Raw genomic sequence first — 11,153 nt, forward strand, 5'->3', positions numbered from 1 at the left:
ATGGTTCTGTACTACCCTTAGGCCCTGTCAGGTTGAGACCCTCAGTCACCTGGGGGCTCCCCTGCAAGGTCTCTCCCTGTTGGTTTTATAAAGATGTGTATCACTTTAATGCCTAGACAGGATCCCTATGTATAGGTAGTGTAGGGGACCTGTGGGAGGTCTCAAGGACCTGTGTAAGTCTGTCACATGTTATGTTATGCAGTCACATTATTTTTTGTCACATGTTCTCCCAGAGAGCACCAGCTTAACCTATGACCCGGAGCTTGACCAATGGGTTTTAGTCAAGCCCCCCACTATATAAAGGGGCGGCCATTACAGTTAAGTCTCTTGGAGAACAAGTTTGCTGAGACAGCAACCACCAGAGATCTCAGGACAAGTGATCAGCATCTGGAAGACCTCAAAAGCTTCAGTCTCTCCAGTAAGTCTCAAGTCTATGTCTGCGGTCACTGAAACTAGTCAAGTCCTGCACATAGTCAAGTCTAATTTCAAGTCAAGTTAACTACAAGTATATTGGTCCAGCAGTTGCGGGGTCCTCTGGGTCCTGGCCACCTCTCTGTGAATTCTGGCCTTAGCTGTGAAGACAATTCCATCTGTCTTATACTTAGTAAAGCCTCCGTTTGACCATAACTGGTTGTGGACTCTCATTTGACTACTAGCAATTGGGATAGTGGAGAATCCGGGCGTGTGGTGTTCCGGAACCCGAAAACCACACTGGCGTCAAGAACACTAGGGGTTAATACCGTCCAGCCCCCGGGGTTAATACCATCTGATCCCACCACTCACACCGCTACACCTGTGGTCCCGCCATTACACCCGGTGGTCCGCCACAACACTTTTTTAGGAAAAGTTGAAAGGAGCTTACAGATCCCATTGACTTATATCGGGGCCTGACTTTGCACAGAAAAAACGTCACAGCAGACCATACCATTATTACCACCAAAAATAGCATAACCCTGGATACAAGGGAAACATGGTAATTTGAATAGATCATCAGATCCTGGTGATCATTACATTATTGGGTAACGAAGTTTAGATGTTTTCTTACTGTCTTTCAGTGTAGTTGTCTCTGTGGTTACAATAGAAGGAACTAACTGCCGGTTGCCAGAGTTGGGACAACTAGCCGATAAAACTGGAGGCAAGGTACAAGCTCTTTTTTTTTTTTTAGCATTATGGTACAGTGAAATATGTTAAAATATAACTAATACAAAACTGAAGAATTTCTACTACCATCTGCCTGTAAAGTAGAATGTTGAGTTTTGCCTATTTGCCTATCCTTAGTTCCCTCCTTATTTTACAGACCGGTAATTTGTACTTGTTCAGCACTTCTTATCTCATAACCTATAAAATACTTGGATTTGGAAAGTCTTATGCTTTGTCTCTGATAGGTAAATATTGTACATCCATTAAAGTTGGCTAATGAGTTCCAGTCTATCATAGAAGAAGAAATTATTGCTACTAATGTGAAATTGAAAGTTTTCCTGCCACAAACTATGTAAGTCTATGTACTATGATATAGACCCCCTGTGCTCTCTGTAATAAATCTGCTTATTTTTATAGCGGTTCTAGAGATTCCCATGGTGGTACAACACTTATGTATAATTTGTGTTGTTAAAGGGGTACTCCGCTGCTCAGCATTTGGAACACACTGTTACGAACGTTGGAGCTCGTGACGTCATAGCCCCATCATGATGTCACGCCCCGGCCCGCCCCCTCAATGCAAGTCTATGGGAGGGGGCGTGACGGCCGTCACGCCCCCTCCCATAGACTTGCATTGAGGGGCGTGACATCATGATGAGGCGTGACTATGACATCACGAGCTCCCGGCACCGGCTCCAGCGTTCGGAACAGTACGTTTCAAACTCTGAGCAGCAGAGTACCCCTTTAAGTGGGTAATATGTTACACATTACATGGAAGATTATAAATATCATATGAACCAGTGTTGCAGTTTTTATCACATCCGCTAATTTAGTATTTTTAAAGTTGTATTTCCACCTGAAGTAATGGCCGAGAAGTAGTCGTAAAGCCAACAAGTAGAAGTAGGTAGTAGTAAGGGCTCATTCACACCGTCAGATCCACGCAGCACCTTTCATTTGAATAAGCCGAACAGAGTCAGATAGCGACTCCGGTCGTCTCATTTGTAATCCGAATCGGTTCAATTGCCGGGTTTAAAACTGTCTTCAGTCCAGCAACAAAACCGTATACGGTCCAAAAATGAGCCAACCAGAGTCACTATCTGACTTCACCCAGCTCATTGAATGAAGTGAATGGGGTGCGGAGTGGATTCAGGGGGGATACAGCAGCGGATGGTTTTTACATTTTTTCACTGGATCCGGCTACTGTATCCCCGAAACGTGGTGTGAATGAGCCCTAACAGAAACATGCAACCCTGACAGTACATAGTAATAATAAAATATATATATATATATTGTTTTCTTCACTTACATTACTTCCCGATTCCTTATTATTTCCTGTTAAGGCATTTCCTGTATGAAGGGACTGATGAGTCAGTGTTGGAAAAGACATTTGGCAGCACAACAGCTGATTCTGTCCTGTCTACAGAATTTAATGTCCATTCATCCAAGATTAAAGGTTTGTTTAAAAATGCAATAATTCGAAATTTGGGTAGCCCTTGATGGCTGCAACAGTTAGAACAGTCATAGAGAATAGTCAATGTCTCATGATGTTCTAAATATATCTTATTGTGTTTCTGGTAACAGAAGTGCTTCGATACTCCCAGCTACCAATACAATTACACTTATCTTACACACTCCCAGATGGAAGGAGTAGACGACGGATCCTCAGTGAGAAAAGGCCGGTCACCAATGATTGGTAAGAACAGACCAGATAAATCTAGTCATTTAGTTATACTGGTTTATACTTAATTTAAAGGGGTAGTCCAGTGGTGAAAAACGTATCCCCTATCCTAAGGATAGGGGATAAGTTTGAGATCGCGGGGGGTCCGACCGCTGGGGCCCCCTGCGATCTCTCTGTACAGGGCCCCGGCTCTCTGGCCAGATAGCGGGTGTCGACCCCCGCACGAAGCGGCGGCCGACACGCCCCCTCAATACATCTCTATGGCAGAGCCGGAGATTGCCGAAGGCAGCGCTTCGGCTCTGCCATAGAGTTGTATTGAGGGGGCGTGTCGGCCGCCGCTTCGTGCAGAGGTCGACACGCCCCCTTCCCGCGGGCTCTCGGGGCTCCGTACAGGAGATCGCAGGGGGCCCCAGCGGTCGGACCCCCCGCGATCTCAAACTTATCCCCTATCCTTAAGATAGGGGATAAGTTGTTCACCACTGAGTCACCACTGGACTACTCCTTTAAAGTCATGCACATAACAGAGCCATGTGGGCTTTTAAGGGGTACTCCACTGGAAAACATTTCTTTTTTTAAATCAACTGTTGCCAGAAAGTTAAACAGATTTGTAAATGTCTCTCACTGTCCAAATAAACCGACCATTAAAATTATTAACGACCAAACAAATGTTAGATCTGGCTCACTCCAAATGTATCACCTTTTCCGAGCTCACCACTGACTCTCTAATACACAAAAGAGAGAACAAAATGTGAAAACCAATACCAAATAAGTAGGGCTCAAGGATTAAAATTACAGACCGTTTATTTCTTTGCCAGTGGGAAAATGTACAAAATCAGACAGGGTATCAAATAATTTTCCTTTCCTATATATTTCACTGACATTGCTCAGATTTTATACATTTCTGTTCTCGTTTCTAGCTCTGCCGCTCTGGAGACCATTGATCTGAGTGTCTTGCAGACCCACAGTGTTCAGTTCAGTGCTCGTCTTGCAATGGAAGGACATGTGAATGAAGCCAGGAATGTGGCCCTGGAGATGAAAGAATTAATAGACCTAGTAATGTAAGTACCATCAATTAGGGCTGAGCAGGATGACAATGCCTCCAGCACTAACAAACCAAAGCAACCCATTCATTGGTCAGTACTAGGAATCAAAAGAATAGATTATTTTAGCATTGTGTAAGTGCACACACCAGCTCATAGCATATACACACTCGCATACCAGCTCATAGTATAAACACACTCACATACCAGCTCATAGTATAAACACACTCACATACCAGCTCATAGTATAAACACACTCACATACCAGCTCATAGTATAAACACACTCACATACCAGCTCATAGTATAAACACACTCACATACCAGCTCATAGTATAAACACACTCACATACCAGCTCATAGTATAAACACACTCACATACCAGTTCATAGTATAAACACACTCCATACCAGCTCAGAGTATAAATACACTCGCATACCAGTTCATAGTATAAGCACACTCGCATACCAGCTCACAGCTCATAGTATAAGCACACTCGCATACCAGCTCATAGTATAAGCACACTCGCATACCAGCTCATAGTATAAGCACACTAGCATACCAGCTCATAGTATAAGCACACTCGCATACCAGCTCATAGTATAAGCACAATCGCATACCAGCTCATAGTATAAGCACAATCGCATACCAGCTCATAGTATAAGCACAATCGCATACCAGCTCATAGTATAAGCACACTCGCATACCAGCTCATAGTATAAGCACACTCACATACCAGCTCATAGTATAAACACACTCACATACCAGCTCATAGTATAAACACACTCACATACCAGCTCATAGTATAAACACACTCACATACCAGCTCATAGTATAAACACACTCACATACCAGCTCATAGTATAAACACACTCACATACCAGTTCATAGTATAAACACACTCCATACCAGCTCAGAGTATAAATACACTCGCATACCAGTTCATAGTATAAGCACACTCGCATACCAGCTCACAGCTCATAGTATAAGCACACTCGCATACCAGCTCATAGTATAAGCACACTCGCATACCAGCTCATAGTATAAGCACACTAGCATACCAGCTCATAGTATAAGCACAATCGCATACCAGCTCATAGTATAAGCACACTCGCATACCAGCTCATAGTATAAGCACACTCGCATACCAGCTCATAGTATAAGCACACTCGCATACCATCTTATAGTAAAAGCACACTCGCATGCCAACTTATTGTAAAAGCACACTCGCATACCATCTTATTGTAAAAGCACACTCGCATGCCAACTTACTCATAGTATAAGTATGCACACACAACATAACCTTGGCAAATACCAGAGCCACCAAGCCAGCAATTATCAACTTATTGGCCCAGATTTATCAAACTGTGTGAGAGAAAAAATGGAGAGATTTTTCCACAGTAACCAATCACAGCTCAGCTAATGAGTCAGGTAAAGTGAAAGCTGAGCTGTGATTGGTTGCTGTGAGGAAATCACTCCACTTTTCTCTCACACAGTTGGATAAATCTGGGCCATTAGGTGTTGCCCTACATATGAAGGCCTGGTTTAGGTTGTAGACTTTTTTGTTAGAATTGGTTATTCAATGACATCCTTGTGTGTTCTCAGGAGACATGAGAGGTATGAGACTCCTGGAGTTGTGTACGAGGACTGGGAGAACTCCATGGCTCCTATCTATGAAGACCTACAGGTGTATATGAAGGTTTGTACAAAATTGTATTTATATCTAAATTCAATATCCAATAAAGTCAATATCTAAAGTCAATGGGGGAGATTTATCAAAACCTGTGCAGAGGAAAACTTGCCTAGTTGCCCTTAGCAACCAATCAGATCACTTCTTTCATTTTGCAGAGGCCTTGTTAAAAATGAAAGAAGCGATCTGATTGGTTGTTATGGGCAACTGGGCAACTTTTCCTCTGGCCAGGTTTTGATAAATCTCCCCCACTATCCACACCTGAGCACCATTTTGTTCTGTCCTAATTAACTCCTAATAAATCTTTATTGCAGTCAGAACTCCATTTTTCAGATTGCTATGGCATAAATTTAAACACTAGACACCACTAGAAGAAGCCTTTTAAGCCAACTGCAGACATTGAATTCATTAATAATAGTATTCAACAAGTATGGATATTTCTGATAATGGTGGCTGCAGAACTTCAAACTTAAAAAGGACATAATGAGAAAAGGTTAAAGGGGTACTGCAACGAAAAACGAAAAGTAACTTATCAGATCGTGGGGGGGGTCCAACCACTGGGACTCCCTACGGTCTCTTGAACAGGCCACCGGCTCTCTTAGAGGAGCGCCTGCTAGGGTCCGCACGATCTCCATTAATTTCTTTGGGAGCACAGGAGATGCCAGAGTACAGCTCTCGGGTCTCTTTGGTACTCCTATAGACCAAAAAAGCTTTTATTGGGAGTTAGCAATAATTCTACCTTCTACATGAGATAATCTTAACGTTTCTGAACGTTCTTTGCTTTCAGGAGAAAACCTCAGAGGAAACTGGTCAGGATAGCCAAATAGAAATTCCTGTTGTAAAGGTAAGTGACAGATCTATAACAAAGATGAATAAAATATTAGCATTGCTGACGTAACTTGTATTTTCACATTACAGCATCATGTAATGTTTGAGGCCTTGGTGACCTCGCTCATAAAAATATTTATTCATTTTTAAGAACAGACATCAAGTAAAAAGTAGTGGCTTGTATATTGCCCCGAGCTAAATTTTTCCTTAAGTCATGCCCATTTATATAGGGACAGATTAAAGGAGATGTCTGGTGCGGACTTTTCCTATTCCATCCTGCCCGGGCTGCAAAAAAAGAGAAAATAAACTTTCACTTACCTTCCTACGTTCCCCCGGAGCTCTGCAACAGCTGATCGTTCGACCGGGCTGTCTACTTCCTACTTCCCTTAGCCCGGTACGTTACACAGCGTACCTATCACCGGCCGATGCTGGTTTGAAAAGTCTGCACTGGACATCTCCTTTAAGGGTTTCTACGGTATAGAATGTTAACCTATAAGTAGGACTGCCACCTGACCGGTATTTTCCCGGCACAGCCGGTATTTAGGCCACCCTGACAGTATTTTTATATTAAAAATACTGGTAATGCAATGGACGGTATTTACCCAACCAATCCTCCAACTCCTGGAATGTAGCACCATTTACTATACCAGTGTTTCCCAACCAGAGCTCCTCCAGCTGTTGCAAAACTAAAACTCCCAGCGCTGTCCGGGCATGCTGGAAGTTGTAGTTTTGCAACAGCTGGAGGTACCCCTGTTTGGGAAACGCTGACCTATTCTATATACTACCATATAGTCCAACATGCTGGGAGTTTTCGTTTTCGTTTGGGGCAGCTGCTGAGCCACAGGTTGTATCAGGGCATGCTGGGAGTTGTAGTTAGTAACTAACTGCAACTCCTGAATTTAATTTAAGCGATCAAACAGTCACATCAAAACAAAAATGCCCGTATAAGGAGAAATAAAAAAGTTATTGGGGTCAAAATAGGAGAAAATTTCCCTCAAATATGTGTATCTTGTGATGTCATGCATATATAATTAATTATGCAAATTAGCATGGCCGGTATTTTTTTACAAGAAAAGTGGCAACCCTTCTTATAAGGGGCCCTGCAACTATTACAGGCACTTTACCAACTATAGACAAACTCTAAGTGTGAGATAATACAGTCACAAGGCCCATCCTTACCCTCACAAATGTATATATTATATATATATATATATATATATATATATATATATATATATATATATATATATATATATGTATATCATAGAAGATTGTTGTTGAGCACAAACTTCCATCATATGACTTTTTTTCTTTTTGTTTTAGACTTTTTCTGATGAAATGGCCCAAATGATATTTCACATGAAGAGAGCCAAGAACAGAGTATTGAATAAACTAAGAAACTAGACGGAATAAAACAGGGCAATGAACTCTTGTACAGAACATTGAAGAATATGGACCAGACACCTGGATGTTTGGACATTATACATAGTCTACACTTAGTCTATTCATGGAGAAAAGGCCACAAAACAGGCCATGTATAGTGATATCATAAGAACAATGCTGTATAAAAGCTGAGCAGACCCAATGGTTCAAGTAGAAGCATCCACTGGGACCATGCTGGATGTCTCAGAATTAGGACTGTCCTGAATTTGGTATATAAGAAGTTAAAAAAAAAACAAGGAAAGAATTATTGATGGATTTTATTGTTCAGTGTGATATTTGGTCCTTCGACAGTGACCTCAGTCCCCTCTATTGTGTTACATGGTTTATATTTATTGTATGTGTTTTATAAATGGGATATGGTGGCGTAAAATACAAAGAAATGAGAGAATGTGTATACATAAAATTTTATTAAGAAGGTAGTGTGGTGTATTTTTATGGTGTCATAATTCTTACCTCTCCAGTAGACACTGTCTATGGCAAGCTTTATGTCATCTGTTCATTCATGGAAACCCAATCCATTAAAGGGGTTTTCCGCCCCTAGACATCTTATGCCCTATCCAAAGGATAGGGGATAAGATGTCTGATTGCGACGGTCCTGCAGCTGGGACCCCCACGATCTCTGTGCAGGACCCAGCGTTTGTTTAGAACGCTGTGTGTGAGCGCGGGGATCGTGACATCACGGTCTATGGGAGGGGGCGTGGGGCCTCCATGCCCCCTTCCATAGACTTGCATTGAGGGGGCTTGGCATGACATCACAAGGGGGGTGGCTGTGACATCACGACCACCGTCTCCTGCTACAAGCTTTCGGAACAAAATGTTACAAACGCTGGGGCGGCGGAGTACCCCTTTAAGGAAAGATTTCAGAATCCATCATTCTTTAGCACTCAGTGATCCCAGATATTTCACTACAGCTACATTTACTGGGGAAGCTCAGAAATGTGATGAACTGAAATGATGGGAACATGTTTTATATTATAAGTCATCACCATGATGCCCTGCATCCCTCTATACTAGAGGTCTAAGCTATGTGGTATGGCAGGGTGTGAGGTGCAGGGCAGATGTTGTTACCCTAGGGGAAGATGGTATTAACCCCTTGTGTTCGTGACACCAGGGTGGGGTTTAGTCTTAACCATCCGAAGTATACCGCTGGATCCTGGGCGAGGCACGGGGGCAATGAAGACACCGACGCCAAGTTACGGGCAATGGTAGCTTTACTGAGGGTAGACAGTTGTTACAGTCTATGCAGTACAGCCAGGGACCAAGATGGTAACCAGTGACACAGAGACCTCGCAGGTTTGCTGAGACTTGCAGTTGGACTGGAGAATTTAGTGCAGGCCACGCTGGGTAGACAGAAGACTTGACTTGACTTGACTGACAGGACGGTGACTTTATCTTACTTGCACTGGACTTGTGGTTTTATATGGGGGAGACTAGCAGGGAGTACATAGGTCACCTTTGGGGACAGCTGGTCACTGGTACCTCCTGGGTAACAATCGATGGTACATTTTTATTAAAGGCATAACACATATTTTAATGTACAACATATATCCAAAGGGGGAAACAACTACAGGGAGCCCTGGGACACTGAGGGACACTGCCTGACAGGGCAGGAAAGGTATGGGGCAACACCATCCCCTACTGGGCCACCACAAACCCCCCCTCTTAATTGCAGTCACCCTCGACACCCAGTCCTGGAGGGCAGAGGACCAAAGTGACCACTGGGGCCAATGACAGTTCCTGAGGCATTTTTAACACAATGTCCTTTCCAGATTTGATGACAAACAGGCATGGTGAATGTCCAGACATGCTCTTGTACATATGCGAGGACTTTTGACCTTGTAATGACGTTCTGGACACTCTCTAACAACAATAGGCATAACAATTATTAAAAAGATTTTTTGGATTGGGCTGCCGAAAGCTATCTACCCAATGCCTTGGCTACTGGGGTCCCTTGGTCTTACACACTTCCCCCCAGAACTCTGTACATATTAATCTAGACATAAGTTTTACTTTTACATTATATTATCTCTGTCACTGTCACTGTACTTGTTTTGTATAGCTATCAGGAATACCTTCTGGCCAGAAAAGTATCCTGCACACTTGGACATGAGAAAATATTAGACATTTTTACTATAGACATGCATGGACTGGGTGTTCAAATAATGTTATAATACTAACTGATATATTTACATGTATGTGGACTACTTTTACCATATAACTGGACTATGTATGGTACATAACTTTTACATGTTTTAGGGTGAATTAATCTTTGTACCTTTCTGGGAGTTGTCCTTGGGTTGACCGTTGAGACCTACGCGACACCACTTCTGGAGAGTCTGGAACACCGGTGTCTTCTGGAGCTCTTGGCTTAGCTGAAACTGTGACTGGGTCTTCCTCAGCAAATTCGAGAGTTGGTACAGAGTCTGAACTGTCAGGACTCAGTCGCTGACTGTGGTGCTGGAGAGACTGGTGACAGAGTTGGCGCTCTGCAAACTGGTATGTAGGTTGGAGCCAACGGTGACAGGACTAAAGCTGGAGTAGAAATTAATGTTGGTAGAACAGACCCCGAGGCTGGTGAGACACAGAAAACTGCAGGCTGACTTGTGGAAAACATAGGAGGTCCATAGATGAATGAATCCCCTCGCTTGGGATGTACTCTCTTGCAGGTCTGACAGCTGGAGGAGATGGTGCTGGGAGCACTGATAGATCATCTTTTAAACATAGTTTGATTTGATTGTGATGAACAACTTGTGGCTCATACCCAGGCTTTTCTACTTTGTCTGGATAGAAGTAGAAAGAAAAATAGAGACCAAAGGACGGCGCCTCGTGCGTTACCCTAGACAATGGAGAGGGGGTGTCCCTTGTTAGAGGGGGGTGCAGGCTCTATGAAATAGCCGCTTACCTTGAGCGTATAGGAAATATGTATATCACCCCGCATAGGGGTTGTAAAGATGGTATGGATCCGTGCAGCCCAAAGGTCCCAGGAACAACCAGCCAGTGTCCTGCAGAGGTACTGGATAAGAAGTGCGGAAAAAAAACCTTGGCAACAGGCGCTCATCAATCCAATAGGAAGTGTCACACTCTGGTAACAAGGTAGAAAGTTCAGCAGCTTTATTCATGTACAACAATGACGTGTTTCAAGGTTAATCCACCCCTTCTTCAGATTAAAACAGTAACCCAAAACGCGTCATTATTGTACATGAATAAAGCTGCTGAACTTTTTACCTCGTGACCAGAGTGTGACACTTCCTATTGGATTGCTGAGTGCCTGCTGCCAAGGTTTTTTTCCGCACTTCTTATCAGAGTCTGGATAGGGTATGGCCGTCACCGTGTACAGT

The 11,153-nt window shown here is 43.1% G+C and overlaps 1 protein-coding gene across 1 annotated transcript in view; it reads left to right on the forward strand.

Moving 5' to 3' along the window:
* LOC130293191 (circularly permutated Ras protein 1-like) overlaps positions 1-8,224 on the forward strand; it is a 72,393-nt gene extending 64,169 nt beyond the window's left edge. Inside the window, exons 21-28 of the mRNA XM_056541693.1 lie at positions 1,056-1,140; positions 1,386-1,492; positions 2,478-2,590; positions 2,719-2,830; positions 3,733-3,873; positions 5,460-5,553; positions 6,332-6,388; positions 7,696-8,224. Of these exons, the coding sequence (XP_056397668.1) occupies positions 1,056-1,140; positions 1,386-1,492; positions 2,478-2,590; positions 2,719-2,830; positions 3,733-3,873; positions 5,460-5,553; positions 6,332-6,388; positions 7,696-7,776 (790 nt within the window). The 3' untranslated portion in view covers positions 7,777-8,224. The remainder of the gene's footprint in view (positions 1-1,055; positions 1,141-1,385; positions 1,493-2,477; positions 2,591-2,718; positions 2,831-3,732; positions 3,874-5,459; positions 5,554-6,331; positions 6,389-7,695) is intronic.
* The last annotated feature ends 2,929 nt before the right edge of the window (positions 8,225-11,153 follow it).

Source organism: Hyla sarda, chromosome 10 (assembly GCF_029499605.1).
Source record: "Hyla sarda isolate aHylSar1 chromosome 10, aHylSar1.hap1, whole genome shotgun sequence".
Classification (NCBI taxonomy): Eukaryota; Metazoa; Chordata; class Amphibia; order Anura; family Hylidae; genus Hyla; species Hyla sarda.